Here is a 24,071-nt window from a genome sequence, read left to right as displayed (position 1 = left end):
ACAGAGAAGCCATGTGCAGATGCCGCAGACATTGGAGTGTGCTGTTACACGCCAAGGAAAGCCCTAGAACCTTCAGAGGAAGCAGAGCCCTGCTGGTACCTTGACTTTGGGCCTCTAGCCTCCAGAACTGTGAGGTAGTAAATTTTTGTTTTTTTAAGCCACCCTGTTTTGTTACTTCAGCCCTAGGAAATTAATACAAGACTCATCTAAAACAGAACACTTAAGGAGGATGGAATTAAAAGGATGGGAAAATGATAGGCGTTGGAGATGCCAACCAGAAGCAAGCTCACACAGCTGGTAATGTTAGACGAGAAGACCGGAAGATCAAAGTTTTTACTAGATCTTAGGGGTCATTTCAAAATAATAATTTGATCAGCCTCCCAGAAAGATACAGCGAGGCTAATTTTGAATGCACTTTAAAGTATGGCCTAAAATATATATGGAACAAAAATGTGTGGAATTTCAAGGAGAAATTGTTAACGTTACAAGCATCACGAGAAATTTCTGTTACCTGGCTAAAGAGAGATGATCTGGGCGGGCCCACTTTAATTCCATGAGTGCTTCAAAGGCAGAGAGTTTTCTCTGACTGGTCACAGAAGAGGAAGTCAGAGACTCACGGGTGTGGGGGCCTCACGTGCTGGCTGCCAGGCTGTCGGTGGGCCTGAGAACAAGAATAGTCTCTGCCACCAGCCAGCAGGCAGGGAAACCTTAGTTCTGTAGCCACAATGTCCTGGACTGCCAACAACCTGAATGGGGCCCCAATGAGAACCCAGCACCTTGACGCCTTGGCTTAGCTTTGTGTGACTTCGTCTCACGGGTTATTGGGAAGATGATCTACATATAGGTCTGTGGCTCATTTCAAGTTAAATTATATTTGTGTGCATGGTCAGCGTCAGGGTTCATTTTTATTTACAAATGGGTATCCAGAATTTGTAGGAAAGACCATCCTTTCTTCATCAAATTATATCATCACCTTCGTTTGTCAAAATATCAAATGACTGTATGTGTTATATGTGTTATATGTTGAACATGTGGGTCAGTCTCCACTGATCTGTTTGTCTGTCCTCATGACAGTAACACAGGGTCTTGTTTCCCGCAGATTACAGTTAAGTCATGACCTCCAGCATTTTCTTTTTTGGAAAATATATCCATTTCCATAAAATTTGTCAAGTCAGCTTGGAAATTTCTACAAAACTGCTTACTGGGATTTTGATTACTTTGAATCTATAGATTGATTTGGGGATAACTGACATCTTAATGTTTAGTCTTCTAAGCCATGAACATGGCATATATGACCCCATTTATATAGGCCTTCATTTATTTCTCTCAACAAAGTTTTGTAGGTTTAAGTGAACAGGGCTTGCACATATTTTGTTAAAATTATTCGTAAGTATTTTTATACGATTTAAATGTTATTTTAAAATTTGATTTTCCAATATTTTCATTGCTAGTATACAGCATATATAGAAATACATAAATAATTGTATGATCAAGCCACCCAAGATGGCTCTTCTCTTGCTCGCTGTACAACCCCTGCCCGACCAGTCCTCCTTCATCTACACACTACTCACATCACCAAGCTTCCCTCCTAATACATACTTGCCCCCGGCCCCAGCTAGTGATTGTTCTAATCTTTAGATCAGAGCACCTCCACTGTGATAGCTTGTCAAAGGGACGGTGAGGGACGTGCCCCTCTGCTTGTTTCCCTGGTAACCGATGAGCCAACCTGATGTCAATTCCCCCTATAACCGGTAACCTCCCCGAGCTCTGGGAGCAAAGACTACTACCATGTCCTGCCCGCTGTCTGCCGCACACCGTGGAGTGTTGCTCCAGGACATGTAAGCTCCTCCATCCATTAAACCATTGATGTCTATGTCGCTGACTCCAGGCTCTTTCTTCGGTGTCGAGGCTGGGCAAGTGCAGGGCTTGCAGGCCTGTAGGGTGCAACGCAACAGTAATACATAGGGGAATGTATAGTTTTGTATTTACAGAAAAAATTCTGTGCATACTATATGTAGCATACATAGAAATCATTTGTGTATAAATATAAATAGAAATGCATTCGATTTTTGTATATTGACCCGTATTCAACTGCCTTGCTAAATTTACATATTAATTCTTTGTGTGTGTGTGTGTGTGTGTGTGTGTGTGTGTGTTTTGAGCACTTAGAGTAAATCTAATTTCTTTTTTTTATAAACATCTTTATTGGAGCATAATTACAAGGTGTTAGTTTCTGCTGTATAACAAAGTGAATCAGCTATATGTATACATATATCCCCATTTCCCCTCTCTCTTGCATCTCCCTCCCACCCTCCCCATCCCACCGCTCTAGGTGGTCACAAAGCACCGAGCTGATCTCCCCGTGTAATCCAGCTGCTTCCCACTAGCTATCTGTTTTACATTAGGTAGTGTATATATGTCCATGCCACTCTCTCACTTCGTCCCAGCTTACCCTTCCCCCTCCCCATGTCCTCAAGTCCATTCTCTACATCTGCGTCTTTATTCCTGTCCTGCCCGTAGGTTCTTCAGAACCTTTTTTTTTTTTTTTTTAGATTCCATATATACGTGTTACCATATGGTATTTGTTTTTCTCTTTCTGACTTACTTCACTCTGTATGACAGACTCTAGGTCCATCCACCTCACTACAAATAACTCAGTTTTGTTTCTTTTTATGGTTGAGTAATATTCCATTGTATATATGTGCCACATCTTCTTTATCCATTCATCTGTTGATGGACACTTAGGTTGCTTCCATGTCCTGGCTATTGTAAATAAAGCTGCAATGAACATTGTGGTACATGACTCTTTTTGAATTATGGTTTTCTCAGGGTACCTGCCCAGTAGTGGGATTGCTGGGTCATATGGTAGTTCTATTTTTAGTTTTCTAAGGAACCTCCATATTGTTCTCCATAGTGGCTATATCGATTTACATTCCCACCAACAGTGCAAGAGTGTTCCCTTTTCTCCACACCCTCTCCAGCATTTATTGTTTGTAGATTTTTTCATGATGGCCATTGTGACCGGTGTGAGATGATATCTCATTGTCGTTTTGATTTGCATTTCTCTAATAATTAATGATGTTGAGCATTCTTTCATGTGTTTGTTGGCAATCTGTGTATCTTCTTTGGAGAAATGTCTATTTGGTCTTCTGACCATTCTTGGATTGGGTTGTTTGTTTTTTTGATATTGAGCTGCATGAGCTGCTTGTAAATTTTGGAGATTAATCAATCCTTTGTCAGTTGCTTCATTTGAAAATATTTTCTCCCATTCTGAAGGTTGTCTTTTGGTCTTGTTTATGGTTTCCTTTGCTGTGCAAAAGCTTTTAACTCTCATTAGGTCCCATTTTTTAATTTTTGTTTTTATTTCCATTTCTCTAGGAGGTGGGTCAAAAAGGATCTTGCTGTGATTTATGTCATGGAGTGTTCTGCCTATGTTTTCCTCTAAGAGTTTCATAGTATCTGGCCTTCCATTTAGGTCTTTAATCCATTTTGAGTTTATTTTCATGTATGGTGTTAGGGAGCATTCTAATTTCATGCTTTTACATGTAACTGTCCAGTTTTCCCAGCACCACTTATTGAAGAGGCTGTCTTTTCTCCACTGTATATGCTTGCCTCCTTTATCAAAGATAAGGTGACCATATGTGCGTGGGTTTATCTCTGGGCTGTCTATCCTGTTCCATTGATCTATGTTTCTGTTTTTGTGCCAGTACCATACTGTCTTGATTACTGTAGCTTTGTAGTATAGTCTGAAGTCAGGGAGCCTGATTCCTGCAGCTCCGTTTTTCTTTCCCAAGATTGCTTTGGCTATTCAGGGTCTTTTGAGTTGCCATACAAATGGTGAGATTTTTTTGTTCTAGTTCTGTGAAAAATGCCAGTGGTAGTTTGGTAAGGATTGCATTGACTCTGTAGATTGCTTTGGGTAGTAGAGGCATTTTCACAATGTTGATTCTTCCAGTCCAAGAACATGATATATCTCGAGTAATATAATTATATATGTATGTATTATATACATAATATATTAGAGTTAGATATATTTATAAATATATAATATATCATAATTATGTTATTTATATAATAAATATAAAATAAATACATTTATATTATAATTATATATATATAAATATATTATTTAATATATATATTTTTATATATAAAAATATATATACTTTGTGGTATAAAATTGGTTAAAGCAGTCAGAAAATAACTACACATAAGGAATAGATTTATAATTTAACTCCATTAAAATGTAAAAGTTGTGTACATTAAAACACTATTTAAAAATTGAAAGATAAAGTAATGAGTGTCAGAGAATATTTTCTAAAGTTATAAACAATAAAGGATTAAAATGTATATACATATTTTTTTTTTAATTTAAACATATAATTTTAAATCTCTGATTCAATAGGAAGGCAGGCAATGTATAGAAAATAGGTGGTGCTTCATAATAGAGAAAATAAAAATGGCCAAAAAGATATGAAAATTTACTTTAAATCATTATTATTCAAGGAAGTGCATATTAAACTATGGTGAGATACCACTCTATCCCCTCAGACTGGCAAACATTAAAAACCTTTAGAGTTATGAGTGTTGTTGAGGATATGTCACAACAAGAACTCATTCAGCACTGGAGGCAGTGCATATTAATCCGTCCCTTTGGAAAACAAGTTGTTATTAAATGGTAAAGTGGTGATATTCCTATCACCACCCCTAGGAATATATAACTTTGAGAAGCTCATGCGCACATGAACCATGACAGTATGAACAAGATTGTTCATAAGAGCAAGCATAGTAGTCCCAAATTAGAAACAACCCAAGTATTCATAAATAGTAAAATGGATAAATATGCTGCAGTAGAGTCATACAATGGAAATATTCTACAGAAATGCAAGTAAACAAACTAGAGCTCCATACAACAACATTGATGAATCTTACAAAAGGTTGAACAGAAGGCATAAAAAAGTAAATCTATGATTCCATAGATTCCATTTATATGCAACTCAGAAATAAGCAAAACTAACTTGTATTGTTTAGAGATGTAAACATAGGAGATAAAATCATAAAGCAAAGCAGAGAAATGATCACTATGACAATCAAGATTGTGATTGCACATAAACTGGAGCAAGAGGGTTTTGATCATGAAAGAACACTCATATTCTTTTTGGGGACCTGCAATTTTTAATTTCTTAAGCTGGGTAGTAATTACATTAGTGTTTGCTTTATAATACTTTGTTAAATTGTACATCTATGTTTTGTTTGCTTTTGCACATACATTGTGTTTAACAATAAAATTTTTTTAATTATATATTACTTATATGTTATAAAAAGATTTACCACAAAATTCAACAGTTTAAGTAGGCAAATACTTATTATCTCACATATTTTCTGAAGGCCAGGCCTTTGTGAGTATCTTAGCCGGGTGGCCTTGGGGTCAAGCCATTGGCCAGGGCTGTAGTCATATGGCTTGACTGGGGCCGGAGGATCCACTTCCATGAAAGTTCACACACATGTCTGTTGGTTGGGGGCCTCAGCTCCTTACCATGTGGGCCACTTCACAGGGCTGCTTGAGTTTCCTTACCACATGACAGCGGACTTCCTCCAGAGTGAATGATTCAAGAGAGAAAGAGAAGAGAGCAATGCCTTTCATAACCTAGTATCAGAAGTCAAACATTGTCAATTTGCCACATTCTATTCATTAAAAGGAAGTCATTAAAGTCCAGTCCATGATGAAGATAGAGGAATTAAACTCCATCTCTTCAAGGGAATGGTATCAGAGTATTTGTGGACATATTTTAAATCACCATAAATTTTATCAGAAGTCTACTATAAACGAATTCAATGTAGAGTACCTATATTAGGAAAAGTATTTGCAACATATAGGAAAGCAAAATGACTTAATCTATTATAAATGAGGATAAGAACTCAATATACACACTGAAAAAAGACATGAAAAAATTCTAATGAGCATATAAGAGGAAAAATATAAACAATGCTAGTGAAAATGAAAATCTGAGTTTTTACAGCTTTTCTGGAAGAAATGTCACATATATTGTATATTAGTGTGGAGACTTAAACCACTTAATATACAAAGAATTTATTTCTTTAAAAGGGAATAAAGACACAGACCTACTAGAGAATGGACTTGAGGATACGGGGAGGGGGAAGGGTAAGCTGGGACAAAGTGAGAGAGTGGCATGGACATATATACACTACCAAACGTAAAATAGATAGCTAGTGGGAAGCAGCCGCATAGCACAGGGAGATCAGCTCGGTGCTTTGTGACCACCTAGAGGGGTGGGTTAGGGAGGGTAGGAGGGAGGGAGATGCAAGAGGGAAGAGATATGGGGACATATGTATATGTATAACTGATTCACTTTGTTATAAAGCAGAAACTAACACACCACTGTAAAGCAATTATACTCCAATAAAGATGTTTAAAAAGAAAAGGGACCAATATGTATAAAATATGTATGGAGATGTTTATTTTACATTATTTGTAGAAGAAAAAAGCTGAAACAAATGGAATGACCAATAAGTACAGAAATGTTTGAATACATTATGACACATCCATGATGTGAAAACATTTTTTTAAACTTTCTATTGACACATAGTGTACATACAGAAAAGTGCAATACTGCATGCATAAAGCCCAAAGAAATATCACTATCTGGTCATACTCATGATATCAGCATTCTAATCAAGAAAGAGAACAATGTCAGAACCCCCAAAGCCCTCTCAGCTTCCTTGTAGTCTCAAACTTCTCTGAGTAACCACTATCCTGACATCTGAGAACATAGATTAATGTTGCTTTTTTTGGTACTTTGCATGCATGAAATCATATAGTATGTTATGTGGTATATTATATAGTTGACGCTTGAACAACACTGCTTTGAACTGTGGGTTCACTTATATGTGGGTATTTTTCAATAGTAAATAGTATAGTACTACACAGTCGGTGGTTGGTTGAATCTGCAGATGCAGAGGAACCAGGGATATGGAGAGTTGACTATAAGTTATACATGGGTTAACTCCCATGTTGTTCAAGGGTCAACTGTAGTTTTATTTTCCTTTGTATTCTATTTGTCAGATTCATCCATACTACATGTAGTTATAGGTAATTGATTCTCATTGCTGCATAGTACTTTATTGTGTCTCAACTCATTTATCCACACCAGTTTTAACAGGTATTTAGTTTCCAGCTTGGGACTATTATGATTAGTGCTATGAATATTCTAGTACATGTCTTTTGGTAAATAAATGTGCACATTTCTGATAGATATATACCTAGGAGCAGAATTGCTGGGTCATAGGATATGCATGTGTTTGGCTTTAGTAGACCCTGCCAAGCAGTATTCCAAAGTGGTTGGACCAATTTATGCTCCCAGTAAGAGTGTATGAGATTTACTGTTGTTCCACATTCATACCAACACTCGCTTTTTCCATGTTTTAGATTTCAGCTTTTGGATGTGTGTCATGAAGTGGTTCTCATAGATTTTCTTCTAGAAGCCTAATTGTTTTTTCTTCACATTTAGGTATGCAATCCATATGGAATTGATTTTTATGTATGGTATGAGGTAAGTGTCAGGTCACACTTATTTTTTCATATGGATATTCAATTGACCCAGCACCACTTATTGAAAAGATCCATCTTTACCATACTATTTTGATGATGACAGCTTTTTAGTATAGTTTGAAATCAGGGACCATGATACCTCCAACTTTGTTTTCTTATCAAGGTTGTTTTGACTATTTGGGTCTTTTGTGTGGAAAGATACACTGTGTTCATGAATTGGAAGAATTAATATTGGTAAAAATGACCATACTACCCAAGGCAATCTGCAGATTCAGTGCAATCCCTTTCAAAATACCAACAGCATTTTTCACAGAACTGCAATAAATTATTCTAAAATGTGTATGAAAACACAGAAGACACAGAATAATCAAAACAATCTTGACAAAGAAGAACAAAGCTGGAGGTATCATGCTCCCTGATCTTAAACTATACTACAAAGCTACAGTCATCAAAACAGTATGGTACTGGCACAAAAATAGATACATAAATTGTTAGAACAGAATAGAGAGCCCAGAATTAAACCCACACTTATATGGGCAATTCCTCTATGCCAAAGTAGGCAAGAATATACAATGGGGAAAAGATAGTGTCTTCACTAATTGGTGTTGGATAAACTGGACAGCTCCACGAAAAAGAATCAAACTGGACTACTTTCTCACACCATAAAAAAAAAAACCCAAAAAACTCAAAATGGATTAAAGCCTTAAACGTAAGATCTGAAAACATAAAACAACTAGAAAAACATAGTCAGTAAACTCTTTGACATTGGTCTTAGCAATATTTTTTTGGATATGTGTCTTCAGGCAAGGGAAACAAAAGCAAAAATAAACAAATGGGACTACATCAAACCAAAAAGCTTTTGTATAACAAAGGAAACTTTTAACAAAATGAAAAAACAGCATGCTGAATAGGAGAAGGTATTTGCAAATGATATCCAATAAGGGGTTAATACCCAAAATATACGAAGAACTCATATAACCCAAAAGATCTCATGTAACCCAATACCAATTGAAAAATTTGCAGAGGACCTAAATAGACATTTTTCCAAAGACATACATATGGCCAACAGACACATGAAAAGATGTTCAGCATTACTAAATATCAGGGGAATGCAAATCAAAACCACAATGAGATATCACCTCACACCTGTCAGAATGGCTATTACAAAAAGACAAGAAATAACAAGTGTTGGTAAGGATGTAGAGAAAAGGGAACCCTTGTGCACTGTTGGTGGTACAAATTGGTGTAGCCACTATGGAAAACAATATGGAGGTTCCTCAAAAAGTTAAAAATAGAACTACTATATGATCCAGCAATTCCACTTTGGGTATTTTTCCAAAGAAAACAAAAACATTAATTAGAAAAAATATATGCATCCCTATGTTTATTGCAGCACTACTTACAAGAGGCAAGATATGGAAACAACCTAAGTATCCATCAATAGATAAATGGATAAAGATTTGGTATATTATACACAGTGGAATATTACTCAGCCATAAAAAAGAATGAGATCTCTTGTGATTTCGATGTGACAACATGGATTGACCTAGAGGTTATTATGCTAAGTGAAATAAGTCAGGCAGAGAAAGAAAAATGATGTATGATTTTAACTTATATGTGAATGTAAAAAACAAAGCAAATGAACAAATGAACAAAATAGAAACAGTCTCTTAGATACAGAGAAGAAATAGTGGTTGCCATAAGGTAGGGGGTGGGGGGTTGAGTAAAATAGGTGAAGGAGATTAAGAGGTGTAAACTTCCAGCTGCAATATAAATGAGTCGTGAGGATGAAATGTACAGCATGTGGAATATAATCAGTAATATTGTAATATCTTTGTATAGTAATGTACTGTAACTAGATTTATCATAGTAACATTTTCTAATGTATAGAAATATTGAATCACTATGTTGTACACCTGGAACTAACATAGTGTTGTAGGTCAATTATACTTCAATTAAAAAAAAAAACTAGTTCTTTGAAAAGATCAATAGAGCTGATGAGCCTCTAGCCAGGCTAACTAAGAAAAAAAGAGAGAAAATACAAATTAGTAACATCCAAAATAAAGGAGGGACATTACTACAGATCCCATGGATAGTAGAAGGATAATCAAGGAATACTATGAACAACACTATGGCCACAAATTTGATAACCGAGATTAAATGGAGTAATTCCTTGAAAGACACATCTGCCAAAACTCACACAAGAAGAAAGAGATGCTGAATAGGCCTGTATCTATTAAATAAATTGAATCAACAATTAATAACCTTCCAAAACAGAAAGCAGCAGGCTCAGATAGGTTCACTGGTGAATTCAAACATTTAAGGAAGAAATTATGCCAATTTTATACAATCTCTTCCAGAAGATAGACACAGAGGGGAAACCTCCTAACTCATTATATGAGGCCAGCATTACCCTAAAACCAAAACCAGATAGTCTTTAAAAGAAAACTACAGACCAATATCTCTCATGAACACAAATGCAAAAATCCTCAACAAAACATTAGCAAATCAAACCCAAAAATGTATGAAAAGAATTATACAACATGACCATGTGAGATTTATCCCAGGTATGCAAGGTTGGTTTATCATTTGGAAATCCATTAATATAATCTATCACATCAACAGTCTAAAGAAGAAAAATCACATGATCATATCAATAGATACAGAAAAAGTATTTGACAAAATCCAATACTCATTCTTGATAAAAACTCTTAGCAAACTAGGAATAGAGGGGAACTCTCTCAAATTGATAAAGACCATCTATACAAAATTGATAGCTAACATTATACTTAATGATGAGAAACTAAGTTTTTCCACTAAAAGCAGGAACAAGGCAGATGTCCTCTCTCACCACTCCTTTTCAACATCATACCAGAAGTTCTAGATAACTCAATAATACCAAAAAAGGGAAATAAAAGTTATACAGAGTGTAAAAGAAGAAATAAAACTATCTTTGTTCATGGATGACATGATTGTCTATATAGAAAACTCAAAAGAATTAACAACAAAATTTCTGGAACTAATAAGTTATTACAGCAAATTTGAAAGATGTAAGGTTAATGTACAAAAGGTTAACACTTTCCTTATCCCAGCAATAAACAAGTAGAATTTTAAATTAAAAACATATTGCCATTTACATTAACACAAATACTTAGGTGTAAATCTAACAAAATACGTACAAGATCTATATGAGGAAAACTACAAAATTCTGATGAAACAAATTTTAAAAAGAACTAAATAAGTATAGAGATATTTCATGTTCATGGATGGGAAAACTCAATTTTGTCAAGATGTTGGTTCTTCGTAACTTGATTTATAGATTCAATGCAATCCTTATTAAAATGCCAGCATGTTATTTTGTGGATGTCAACTAAGTGATTCTAAAGTATATCTGGAGTGGCAAAAGACCCAGAATAGCCAGTATTGAAGGAGAAGAACAAAGCAGAAGGACTGACACTGCCTGACTTCAAGACTTACAATAAAGCTATAGTAACCAAGTGTGGTGTTGGTGATAGAACAGTTAAATAGACCATTGGAACAGAATAAAGAGCCCAGAAAGAGACTCACATAAATATCACTATATTTCTGTGAAAATATCACTGATCTTGATGAAATACAATGGTAAAATGGAGAAAAGACACTCTCTTCAACAAATGGTGCTGGAACAACTAGACAGCCACATATTAAAAAACATAAGAATCTAGAGACAGACCTTTCAAAAAAATTAACTGAAAATGGATGATAGACCTTAATATAAAATGCAAAATTATAAAACTCCTAGGAGTTAACACAGAAAAATTCTAGATGGCTTTTGGTATGGTGATAACTTTTTAAATACAACACCAAAGGTATGGTCTGTGAAAGAAATAATTGATAAGGTGGACTCATAAAAAATTAAAAAAAGAAAAACCTTCTGCTCTGTGAAAGACACTGTCAAGAGAATAAGAAAACAGCCACAGACTGCGAGAAAATATTTGCAAAAGATTTATCCAATGAAGGACTGTAATTCACAATATACAAAGAACTCTTAAAATTAAATAATAAGAAAATGAACATCCTGATTTAAACATGGGCAAAAAACCTGAACAGATACATCATTGAGGAAGATAAACAGATACCAAAATAGCATACAAAAAATGCTCAACATTATATGTCATTAGGAAATTGCAAATTAAAACAATAGTAAGATACCACTACACACCTATCAGAATGGCCAAAATCTGTAACACTGACAACACCAAATGCTGACAAGGATGTGGAGCAAGAGGAACTCTCATTCATTGCTAGTGGGAATGCAAAATGGTACCACCACTTTGGAAGACAGTTAAGCACTTTCTTACAAAACTAAACATACTCCTACCATATGATCCAGCAATTGCACTACTTGGCATTTACCCAAAGGAATTGAAAAGTTATGAACCTGCATGTGGATGTTTATAGCATCTTTATTCATAATTGCAAAAACTTAAAAGCAACCAAGTTGTCCTTCATTAAGTGAATAAATAAATAACTGTGAAACATCCAGGCAATGGAATATTATTCAGCACTAAAAAGAAATGAGCTTTCAAGCCATGAAAAGACATAGAAGAAACTTAAATGCCTATTACTAAGTGAAAGAAGACAATCTGAAATGGCTACGCACTGTATGGTTGCAATATATGAAATTCTAGATAAGGTAAAATTATGCAGACAGTAAAAAAGAACAGTGGTTTCCAGGGGTTCAGAAGGAGGGAGGAATAAATAAATTTGTGGAGCACAGAGGATTTCTAGGGCAGTGTAGCTGTTCTGTATGATACTATAATGGTGATACATGTCATTATGCATTTGTCAAAACCCACAGGGTGAACCTTGATGAACTTTTGGTGATAATGATGTGTCAATGTAGGTTGATTATCAAATAACCTGCAAATGTACTCTCTGGTATGAGACATTGGTAGTGGGGGAAGCTGTGTGTGTGTTGGGGCAGGGGGTAACTTTTATACTGTCTCCTCAATTTTCCTATGAATATAAAATAAATAGAGCTTCTTAAGAAAATATTTTCAAATTAAAAAATAGAAAAGGAGAGATTCCTAACTCATTTCTGAGGCTAGTATTAGCCTTAAAAGGCCTTGTAAGAAAGTTACAAATCAATATCCCTTATGAAAATAGACATAAAATTTTCTAATAAAATTATAGCAAATTAAATCCAGAAATTTATAAAAGGAATAATACATCACAACCAAGTGGGGGTTTTCTTGTGATGCAAAGCTAGTTAAACAGACAGAGATCATTGATGCAATCCACTATATTAATCAACTAAAGGATGATTTGGCAATTGTTTTTCAGTAAAGAACCAGATAGTAAATAGTTTAGGCTTTGTGGGTGACATACAGTTTTTATAGCATATTCTTCTTCTTTTTACAATACTTTAAACATGTGAAAAAATCATTTTTTGGCTTGTGGCCTCTAAAGAAACAGTCAATGGGCAGGATTTGGCCTGTGAGTCACAGTATGCTGACCCCTGGACTAAAATAATTAAAACCACATGATTATATCAATTGATACAGAAAAAGAACTTGAAAAATTCAACGTCCATTCAGCATTAAAACTCTAGTAAATTAGGAATAGAAAGCATCGACAAAAAAATTTTATAGCTAACATCATACTTAGTAGTGAAAGATTTAATGTTTTACCCCAGGATCAAGAACAAAGCAAAGATATATATTTTTTCCACTCCTATTCAACACCATAGGTTGGTTGACAAGCCAGTGCGATAAAGCAAGGGGAAAAAAGCTTAGAGATTGGAAAGGATGACATGATTGTTAAAGTAGAAATCTCCAGAATCTATTTTAAAAGCTACTGGAATGAATAAGTGAATGTAGCAAAGTTGCATAATAAAAGGTCAATGCACAAAAATTAAAATGTAATTTATATAATATTAATGAAAAATAGGAAACCAAATCTGTTTTTTAAATACCATTTACAATAGCTTCTTTTTAAAAAAGGAAATACTTTGATATAAATCTAACAAACGTGTAGGAGCTGTACACTTAAAACTAAAAAAAGCTAATGAAAGAAATCAAAGGGTGTCTAAAAAATCTAAATAAATGGAGAGATATATCATGCTCATGGATTGAAAGACTCAATATAGTTAAAATGTCAATTCTTTAAAAAATGATCTATAGATTAACACAATTCCAATAAAAATCCCAGCATCACTCACTCTATATATTGACAAGTTAACTTTAAACTCTTTATAGAAAGTCATAGGAATTAGAGTAGCCAAAATAAATTTGAAAAGAAAAAAATTTGACTTTAAGACTTACTGTAAAGTCACAGTTATTAAGACAGTGTGGTAATGGTGAGATGATAGACACGTAGATCAATGGAACAGAACAGAGAGTCCAGGTATGAATCCACACAAATACAGGCTTTTTTACTAAGGTAAAATTTACATGAAATGAAATTCATCATGTTAACCATTTTTAAGAGTACAATTCAGTGCTATCGTTAGTACTAAGGTCCGTAGTAATTTCCTCACTTTCGTTTCTGATTTTAGTAATTTGAGATTTTCTGTTTTTTGGTCACTCTAGCTAAAGGTTTGTCAATTTTGTTGCTCTTTTAAAATAAATTTGGTTCCTTTATTTTCCCTCTTGTTTTTCTATTCTCTATTTATCTCCACTCTAATATTTATTATTTCCTTCCTTGTACTAGTTTTGTGTTTAGTTTGCTCTTCTTTTTCTAGTGCTTTATGGTGCAAAGTTAGGTGACTGATTTGAGATATTTTTTAATGTAGGCATTTAAAGCTATAAATTTCCCTCTGAACTTATCTCACTGCATCCCATTAAGTTTTGGTATAGCATGTTTATGTTTTTGTTTTCATTTGTCTTAAGGTATTTTCTAACTTCTCTTGCGATCTTTTCTTTGGCCCATTCGTTGTTTAAGAGTGTGTTGTTAGTGTGCACATATTTGTGAATTTTCCAGTTTTCCTTCTGTTAGTGTCAGGGCAATTTCATAAGAATTTCTTGACTTACTTGGGCAAGGGAAGAAATTCATGAGTAGACCAGAAGAAGCAGAAATTTTGTGGAATGGATTCTGGCTCTCTTCACAGGGCTACTTTTTTCAACATTTAATAAAATAAGGTTATATTTTACTGAAATGACTCTCTCCAGCATTGACAGTGACAACTACAGGGAAACTTAATTTTTGATCCTGAGATGGGGGGGAGGAGAAAAGGTCGACTAGAGACCTGCCTTCTCCCATAAGAATGAGAGATGATAATACAGATGCTCATTCCTTCTACTCCAGCAATAAGATGTAAACCTTGCATTTGGTATGGTCTGGAAATAGAGCACTTTGTTTAGTCAGATATTACTGTTGTCAGAAAGTTACATACTTTCGTTTAAAATGCCAACTTTTCTACGTTTCACACTAGTAAAGGCACATTTAAGTTGATTTTATTTATAACGGTCATGAGATAATGATAGCTGTAGTACCATAGTTCATTTCACTGCATCTCCAATTCCTAGAAATTCGACTTCATAGAAATGCCCAATGAACAACTGACTGGTAGCAGTTTAATGGTTCTCCTGTGAGACCTCTTAGAACTGATTTCAGATTGGAAGTATTACTACAGTGAGAAGTGAATTACTATAATACCTTTTCTGTTGGCTAACATTTTACAAATTTTTCTCTGAAGGGTTTCACAGATGTGATTTCAGGATGGAGTTGGAAAAGTGAGAGTCCACTACTGCAGAAGAAACAAAAGGACAGGTTCCTCTTCAGGTATATAATACCATAAATAAATGATCATATTCGCCACTTTTTGAAATTACGATGGCTATCCTCAAGGGGAAATTGGAAGAGGTGGATTTCGAATTGCCAAAATATCTTGGCCTGTTTTTAGTTTCCTGAACAAGGTGCTGAGCTAGAGGAGCTCTGAAGTCCATTGCATCTCAAGGTTTTTAGTCTCCCTGACCAGAGAGCACAAGGGAAGCTGGCAGCCATTTCGGGGCTGATGGAGATGTCCTGGGTTTACAGATGCCAAGCTAGCAAGCCCCAAGCTGGCTCCATGGGGTGAGCCTCTGCTCTCAGGACATGCTGGAAGCCACCCCCAATTAGGACATAACCTGCACTGAGGTTAATTACCGAGGATATGGGTACCCTGTGGATATTTTCAGAAATGCCAAAGTTCACACACTGTGGTTGTTTGACTATAATGGCTAATAAACTTTAACAATGTTTTTGCAAGGAACTTTATGACAAACACCATACTAGGCTGATTGTATGGCATTGTTAATGGTGTCTTCATGAAATTTATTACATATATTTATTTACTCATGAACTATTAATAATTTATGGGACATCATATTTGCTTTCTAATCCTAGTGATATTCTTTCCTACCAGAACAAAAAATTAATTCTGTGTCAAAGAAGCCTTGGTTTGATTAGATTCTTATGGAAATACTCAATACTGATAATTCTCTAACAGATGTATTCTCACCAATTTTTCTTCTATTATGAAAAATTGTGTCACATTTTATATTTATATACAAAGTGTGTGTGTGTATAGAGACAGAGGGGTTGGCTTTCAACTTTCAGAAGTGACCTAAATTTGTTTGTATTCTCATTTTGTATTATACAACTCTAAGCCATTATTAATATTTTACTTCATTTTAAAGTAAAAATAAAATGATGGTGTTGGTTTTGAGGCTTCAAGTTGTCTCAGGGATTGAGGCAGGAGGTAGATGGGTCCCAGGCTGAACAGTTTCTCCCCTGTGGACAGGAACTCCATAATAGCAGGAACCCCATAAAAGCAGGATGATGGAGGAGGTTGGGCCCTGCTCAGATAAGAGATAAAAGACCACATGTTCCTCATTCTTGAAGTCAAGGAGACCTTCTCGACTATACATGCACAGAAAGGCTCCATGGAGGTCAAAAAGGGAGGGGGGGCCACCCCATAGTAAGTGATGTCAACTACCTATAGGCCTCTTCACCAGAATCCAGCTTGGCTAAGAGATGCGCACGCACACATGGGAGGACCCTGAGATAAACCAAATACAGACTCAGAAGCAGGCAAAGCAAGATGATTGGTCTAAGGAAACCCAGAAGAAATGCCCCATAAAAGTGATACAAACTACCACGAGGGTGCGACTCTCTCTCTGAGCCCACCTGTGTGTCCATCCACATGTACTGTACTCTTTTCCTCCTAATAAACACTTTACTTGTTTCACTACTTTCCGTCTCTATGTGGAAATTCATTTCCACACAGCTGACAGGCCAGGGACTTGTCACTGGCCACTGGTCCCTGGCAGTGTGGTGGCTAGGATTCAGCGCTCTCACTGCCATTGCCCGACCTCAATCTCTGCCTGGAAACCGAAATCCTGCTTCAAGCCGCTACAGGCCAAGGCCACCTGCGATCAGGATGATGCTGTTTTACCAAACAAACATTCTTTTCACGTTAACAGGTTTAAAAATTGCTCAATATCAAAGTATTTCTTCAAGCCATCCTTTAAGAAATTAGATTTCCCCACAAATGCAGAGCTTTGAATTCCAGCATATAATTTATTAAATTCTTTTTTCATACTTGAAATAATCACAAGAGTTGGTGGATGCCACATTTCTGAAGCCCTGACATTAAGGAACTAAGCTGAAAGGGTATTTCCCAGGCTTAGGGTTTCAGGAAATTGCAGGTGGAGAAATGTCAACAATTCACAGGACTCTGATATAGATCACTAGTTTTCATTCTCCCAAATAGAAAAACTCGCCATGTGACCCTTCATTGGCTGCTCTAGTAAAGCAATTTGAATTTTGCTGACCTAAAGTAAGTGAACAGTTTATACAAGCTTTAAGTATTGGTCATTTGAAAGAATTCTCTTGTTTCTGAGTATCGTGCCTTTTATGTTTCTAATGATACTTGCTTGGAATTCCTAAAAAATATAATTATTTTTACTTTGGAAAGTGCTGAAGTATAGAGTACAGTATAGGATAGGTATGTGGTATGAGGTTTGTTATTTAATTTCCTTAATTTAGGGTTGTTAATAATTTTCCTGAATCAAACCATTTCATTTGTATACTGCCTTTGTCATGATTTTGGAAATGTACTCTATGTCTTATTGTCATTATTATTCATGAAATTCTTTAGGAATTTACATTCTTTCTTCGGTTGGGCTGTGCAAATGGAAAGCCACTTTTCTTCCTGCCATGTACAAATTTATCCAGCCCACCATAGATATGTAAAACTGCATGAGATTTTTTCAAAGAGAAAAGTTAATACACATCTTTCTTTTTTTATTTCCACAGTTACCTGAACCATAACCATTTTATTTTGAGGGATGATTAGTGTACTGAAGGAGAGTGATGATGGCAACTGCTTTTCTTGCTGAACTTGAGAAGATAAAAAAAATAAAGAGGTGAAGAACAGGTTAGTGAGGTAAGATTATATTTTTATTTGTTATTTCCATGCTACTGAACCTCAGTATTAAAAATACTTCAGATTAAACATTATCTTCCTTATGATAGCAATTATACTGCCCTTGTGAATGTTTTACTATACCTTTAGAGCTATGAATCTGAGATTGTAAGTCTCCATGTCATGATAGGAGTTACTCATCTGTACTTTTGTCCAACTCTCCCATTTTTCTGCCATGTTGCCTATTTTTCATTAATTTGCAAGAGTTGTTTATATATTCTTTCAATGAGCTGTTTGATACTTACAGTGTAAACTGCTGATCACTTTTTTTTTGGTGGCTTATGATAAACAAAGTATTCCATTTTAAGTTCCTAAACGTCAATATTCTCTTTAAAGCTTAGGGCTATTTATTCACTGTTTTGGTGACACATTACAATTTTATTTCATTTTCTTACTTTTAAAGTTGAGGTAAAATTCATACAACATTACATAAAATTCACACAAAACAAACCATTTTAAAGCAAACAATTCAGGGGCATTTAGTATTTTCACAATGTTGTGCAAACACTGTCTCTATCAAAACATTCATCACATATTCATCGCCCCAAAAGAAAACCCCATACTCACTGAGGAGTTACTCCCCACCCCCCTTATTGTTAGGGCTGAATAATATTCCATTGTATGTATACACCACAATTTGTTTATCCATTCATGTGTTGATGGACATTTGGGTTAACTTTTTGATTATTGTGAATAGTGCTGCTATGAACATTCAATAAGTTTTTGTGTAGACAGATGTTTTAAATAATCTTGGGTATACACATAAGAGTGGAATTGCAGGGTCATGTGGTAACTTCATGCTTTCCAAGTTGGCTGCACTATTCTACAGTTCCACTACCAATGAATGAGGATTCCAATTTCTCCACATTTTTGCCAACACTCGATACTGTCTGCCTTTTTAATATATCCATCCATATAGGTGTAAAGTGCTATCACATTGGTTTTTTATTTTAACATCTTTATTGGAGTATAATTGCTTCACAATGGTGTGTTAGTTTCTGCTTTATAACAAAGTGAATCAGCTATACATAAACATATATCCCCATATCTCCTCCCTCTTGCGTCTGCCTCCCACACTCCCTCTCCCACCCCTCTAGGTGGTCACAAAGCACTGAGCTGATCTCCCTGTGCTGTGCGGCTGCTTCCCACTAGCTATCTATTTTACATTTGGTAGTATATGTAAGTCCATGCCACTCTCTGACTTCGTCCCAGCTTACCTTTCCCCCTCCCCTTGTCCTGAAGTCCATTCTCTACGTCTGCGTCTTTATGCCTGTCCTGCCTCTAGGTTCTTCAGAACCTTTTTTTTTCTTTTAGATTCCATATGTATGTGTTAGCATACAGTATTTGTTTTTCTCTTTCTGACTTACTTCACTCTGTATGACAGACTCTAGGTACATCCACCTCACTACAAATAACTCAGTTTTGTTTCTTTTTATGGCTGAGTAATATTCCATTGTATATATGTGCCACATCTTTATCCATTCATCTGTCGATGGACACTTAGGTTGCTTCCATGTCCTGGCTATTGTAAATGGAGCTGCAATGAACATTGTGGTACATGACTCTTTTTGAATTATAGTTTTCTCAGGGTATATGCCCAGTAGTGGGATTGCTGAGTCATATGGTAGTTCTCTTGTTAGTTTTTTAAGGAACCTCCATATTGTTTTCCATAGTGGCTGTATCAATTTACATTCCCACCAATAGTGCAAGAGGGTTCCCTTGTCTCCACACCCTCTCCAGCATTTATTGTTTGTAGATATTTTGATGATGGCCATTCTGACCAGTGTGAGGTGATACCTCATTGTAGTTTTGATTTGCATTTCTCTAATGATTAGTGATGTTGAGCATCCTTTCATGTGTTTGTTGGCAATCTGTATATCTTCTTTGGAGAAATGTCTATTTAGGTCTTCTGCCCATTTTTGGATTGGGTTGTTTGTTTTTTTGTTATTGAGCTGCATGAGCTGCTTGTGTATTTTGGAGATTAATCCTTTGTCAGTTGCTTCATTTGCAAATATTTTCTGCCATTCTGAGGGTTGTCATTTCGTCTTCTTTATGGTCTCCTTTGCTGTGCAAAAGTTTTTAAGTTTCATTAGGTCCCATTTGTTTATTTTGGTTTTTATTTCCATTTCTCTAGGAGGTGGGTCAAAAAGGATCTTGCTGTGATTTATGTCATAGAGTGTTCTGCCTATGTTTTCCTCTAAGAGTTTGATAGTGTCTGGCCTTACATTTAGGTCTTTAATCCATTTTGAGTTTATTTTTGTGTATGGTGTTAGGGAGTGTTCTAATTTCATTCTTTTCCATGTAGCTGTCCATTTTTCCCAGCACCACTTATTGAAGAGGCTGTCTTTTCTCCATTGTATATTCTTGCCTTCTTTATCAAAAATAAGGTGACCATAGGTGTGTGGGTTTATCTCTGGGCTTTTTATCCTGTTCCAATGATCTATATTTCTGTTTTTGTTCCAGTATCATACTGTCTTGATTACTGTAGCTTTGTAGTATAGTCTGAAGTCCAGGAGCCTGATTCCTCGAGCTCCGTTTTTCTTTCTCAAGATTGCTTTGGCTATTTGGGGTCTTTTGTGTTTTTATACAAATTGTGCAATTTTTTGTTCTAGTTCTGTGAAAAATGCCATTGGTAGTTTGATAGGGATTGCTTTGCATCTGTAGATTGCTTTGGTTATTATAGTCATTTTCACAATGTTGATTCTTCCATTTCAAGAACATGGTATATCTCTCCATCTGTTTGTATCTTCTTTAATCAGTGTCTTATAGTTTTCTGCATACAGATCTTTTGTCTCCTTAGGTAAGTTTATTACTAGGTATTTTATTCTTTTTGTTGCAATGGTAAATGGGGATGTTTCCTTAATTTGTCTTTCAGATTTTTCATCATTAGTGTATAGGAATGCAAGAGATTTCTGTGCATTCATTTTGTATCCTGCTACTTTACCAAATTCATTGATTAGCTCTAGTAGTTTTCTGGTAGCATCTTTAGGATTCTCTGTGTATAGTATCATGTCATCTGCAAACAGTGACAGCTTTACTTCTTTTCCGATTTGGATTCTTTTTATTTCTTTTTCGTATCTGATTGCTGTGGCTAAATCTTCCAAAACTATGTTGAATAATAGTGGTGAGAGTGGACAACCTTGTCTTGTTCCTGATCTTAGAGGAAATGGTTTCAGTTTTTCACCATTGAGAATGATGTTGGCTGTGGGTTTGTCATATATGGCCTTTATTATGTTGAAGTCAGTTCCCTGTATGCCTACTTTCTGGAGGGTTTTTATCATAAATGGGTGTTGAATTTTGTCAAAAGCTTTTTCTGCATCTATTGAGGTGATCACATGGTTTTTCTCCTTCAGTTTGTTAATATGGTTTATCACATTGATTGATTTGCATATATTGAAGAATCCTTGCATTCCTGGGATAAACCCCACTTGATCATGCTGTATGATCCTTTTAATGTGCTGTTGGATTCTGTTTGCTAGTATTTTTTTTTAAATAAATTTATTTATTTATTTTTGGATGCGTTGGGTCTTTGTTGCTGTGCTCAGGCTTTTCTCTAGTTGTGGCGAGGGGGTCTACTTTTCGCTGCGGTGCGTGGGCCTCTCAGTGTGGTGGCTTCTCTTGTTGCGGAGCACAGGCTCTAGGTGTGCAGGCTTCAGTAGTTGTGGCTCGCGGGCTCTAGAGTGCAGGCTCACTAGTTGTGGCACATGGGCTTAGTTGCTGTCCATCATGTGGGATCTTCCCGGACCAGGGCTCGAACCCGCGTCTCCTGCACTGGCAGGCAGATTCTCAACCACTGTGCCACCATGGAAGCCCTGTTTGCTAGTATTTTGTTGAGGATTTTTGCATCTATGTTCATCAGTGTCATATTGGTTTTTAAATTTTTTATTTCCTTGGGACTTCCCTGGTGGCAGAGTGGTTAAGAATCTGCCTGCCAATGCAGGGGACATGGGTTCGAGCCCTGGTCTGGGAAGATCCCACATGCCGCAGAGCAACTAAGCCTGTGCACCACAACTACTAAACCTGCACTCTGGAGGCTGTGAGCCACAACTACTGAGCCTGCGTGCCACAACTACTGAAGCCTGCGTGCCTAGAGCCTGTGCTCTGCAACGAGAAGCCACCACAATGAGAAGCCCGTGCACCTCAACCAAGCGTAGCCCCCACTCGCCGCAACTAGAGAAAGCCTGCACACAGCAACGAAGACACAATGCAGCCAAAAATAAATAAATAAATAAATAAATAATATGTGAATAAAATTTGTATTTCCATAATGTCTGCTGTTGTTGAGAATCTTTTCATGTGCTTATTGGCCATTTATATACCTTCTTTGGAGAAATATCTACTCAGATCCTTAGCCCATTTTAAATTGGATTATTTATTTGTTATTGATTTGTAAGAGAGTTCTTTATATATTCCAGATACACATCCCTAAGATACAGGATTTGAAAAAAATTCCTATTGTGTGCATTTCCTTTTATCTTTCTTGATAGTGTCTTTTGAAACCCAAAGCTTTTACTTTTATTTGATGAAGTACAATTTATCAATTTTTTTCTTTGGTTGCTTGTGCTTTAGTTGGCATATTTAAGAAAACATTGCCCAATCTGAAGATTTACATCTGTTTTCTCAAAGCTTTATAGTTTTACTTCTTACATTTATGCCTATGATCTATTAACTTGTGTGTATGCTGTGAGATAAGGGTCCAACTTCATTCTTTTGCATGTGGCTATTCAATTGTTCTTAGCACTATTTGCCCATTGAATTTTCTTGGCACCCTTGTTGAAAACCAATTGACCATAAATGTATGAATTTTTTCTGGACACGTAATTCTATTTCATTTATCTCTATGTCTATTCTTATGCCAGTACCACAGAATCTTCAATACTGTAGCTTTATGGTATATTTTGAAATGTGGTTATGTGGAGTCCTCCAACTTTTTGGGTCCTTGAGACTGGCCCTTCCTCACTGAATGGTCTCAGCACTCTTGTCAAAAATCATTTGATCCTATATGTGAGGGTTTATTTCTGGGTTGTCTATTCTGTTCCATATATATATATATATATATATCTCTTTATGCCAGTACCACACTGTTTTTTTTTGTTTTTTAATTAATTAATTTATTTATGGCTGTGTTGGGTCTTCGTTACTGTGCAAGGGCTTTCTTCTAGTTGTGGCAAGCGGGGGCCACTCTTCATCGTGGTGCGCGGGCCTCTCACTATCGCGGCCTCTCTTGTTGCAGAGCACAGGCTCCAGACACGCAGGCTCAGTAATCGTGGCTCATGGGCCCAGTTGCTCCGCGGCATGTGGGATCTTCCCAGACCAGGGCTCGAACCCGTGTCCCCTGCATTGGCAGGCAGATTCTCAACCACTGCGCCACCAGTGAAGCCCCACACTGTTTTGGTTATTGTAACTGTTTAGTATATTTTGAAATCAGGGATGGTGATTTCTCTAGTTTTGGTCTTCTTTTTTCAAGATTTTTTTGGCTATTTGGGGTCCCTTGAGATTTCATATGAATTTTATTTCTGCAAAAACCTCTGTTGGGTTTTTGACAGGGATTGCATAAAATCTATAGATCTCTTTGACAAGCATTTACCTATTAACATCATTAAATTTTTCAATTCATGAACATAGCATGTCTTTCCATTTATTTGTGTCTTCTTTAATTTCTTTCATCAATATTTTATAGTTTTCAGTGTACTAGACCTTCACCTCCTTAATTAGGTGTATTTCTAAATATTTTACTATTTTTGGTGCTATTTATTGTAAGTGGAATTGTTTCTCAATTATCTTTCAAATTGTTCATTGTTAGTGAAGAGAAATCTGATTTTTGTGTTGATATTTTATCCTGCAACTTCACTGAACTTATTTAATGGTTTCCTTTGCTGTGCAAAACTTTTAAGTTTAATTAGGTCCCATTTATTTCTTTTTGCTTTTATTTCCATTCCTCTAGGAGAGGGATCTAAAAAATTATTGCTGTGATTTATGTCAAAGAGTGTTCTGCCTATGTTTTCCTCTAGGACTTTTATAGTATCCAGTCTTATGTTTAGGTTTTTGATC

At 35.9% G+C, this 24,071-nt stretch overlaps 2 protein-coding genes across 9 annotated transcripts in view; one reads left to right on the top strand and one right to left on the bottom strand.

Moving 5' to 3' along the window:
• LOC309664484 (uncharacterized protein) overlaps nucleotides 1-24,071 on the bottom strand; it is a 104,035-nt gene that overhangs the window by 8,691 nt on the left and 71,273 nt on the right. For 2 of the 8 annotated variants that reach the window (XR_014265803.1, XM_082470005.1), the window contains one exon: nucleotides 1,788-1,934. Coding sequence is in view for 1 of the 8 variants with exons in the window: in XM_082470005.1 (XP_082326131.1) it covers nucleotides 1,788-1,934 (147 nt within the window). In the remaining 7 variants the exon portion in view is untranslated. Of the gene's footprint in view, nucleotides 1-4; nucleotides 1,935-3,833; nucleotides 3,974-4,950; nucleotides 5,594-24,071 lie in introns of those variants that run through there. The other 6 variants (XR_014265806.1, XR_014265808.1, XR_014265805.1 and 3 more) reach the window with 5 other exon arrangements.
• The window catches only part of LOC309664437 (cyclin-dependent kinase 20-like), an 86,621-nt gene that overhangs the window by 31,082 nt on the left and 31,468 nt on the right, over nucleotides 1-24,071 (top strand). The window contains exons 7-9 of the mRNA XM_082469876.1: nucleotides 7,530-7,571; nucleotides 15,249-15,334; nucleotides 17,852-17,981. Of these exons, the coding sequence (XP_082326002.1) occupies nucleotides 7,530-7,571; nucleotides 15,249-15,334; nucleotides 17,852-17,891 (168 nt within the window). The 3' untranslated portion in view covers nucleotides 17,892-17,981. The remainder of the gene's footprint in view (nucleotides 1-7,529; nucleotides 7,572-15,248; nucleotides 15,335-17,851; nucleotides 17,982-24,071) is intronic.

Source organism: Balaenoptera physalus (assembly GCF_965194825.1).
Source record: "Balaenoptera physalus genome assembly, chromosome: 7".
Taxonomy (NCBI): Eukaryota; Metazoa; Chordata; class Mammalia; order Artiodactyla; family Balaenopteridae; genus Balaenoptera; species Balaenoptera physalus.
Note: the sequence above shows the minus strand (reverse complement) of the source record. Positions and strands in the feature narration are given on the sequence as shown.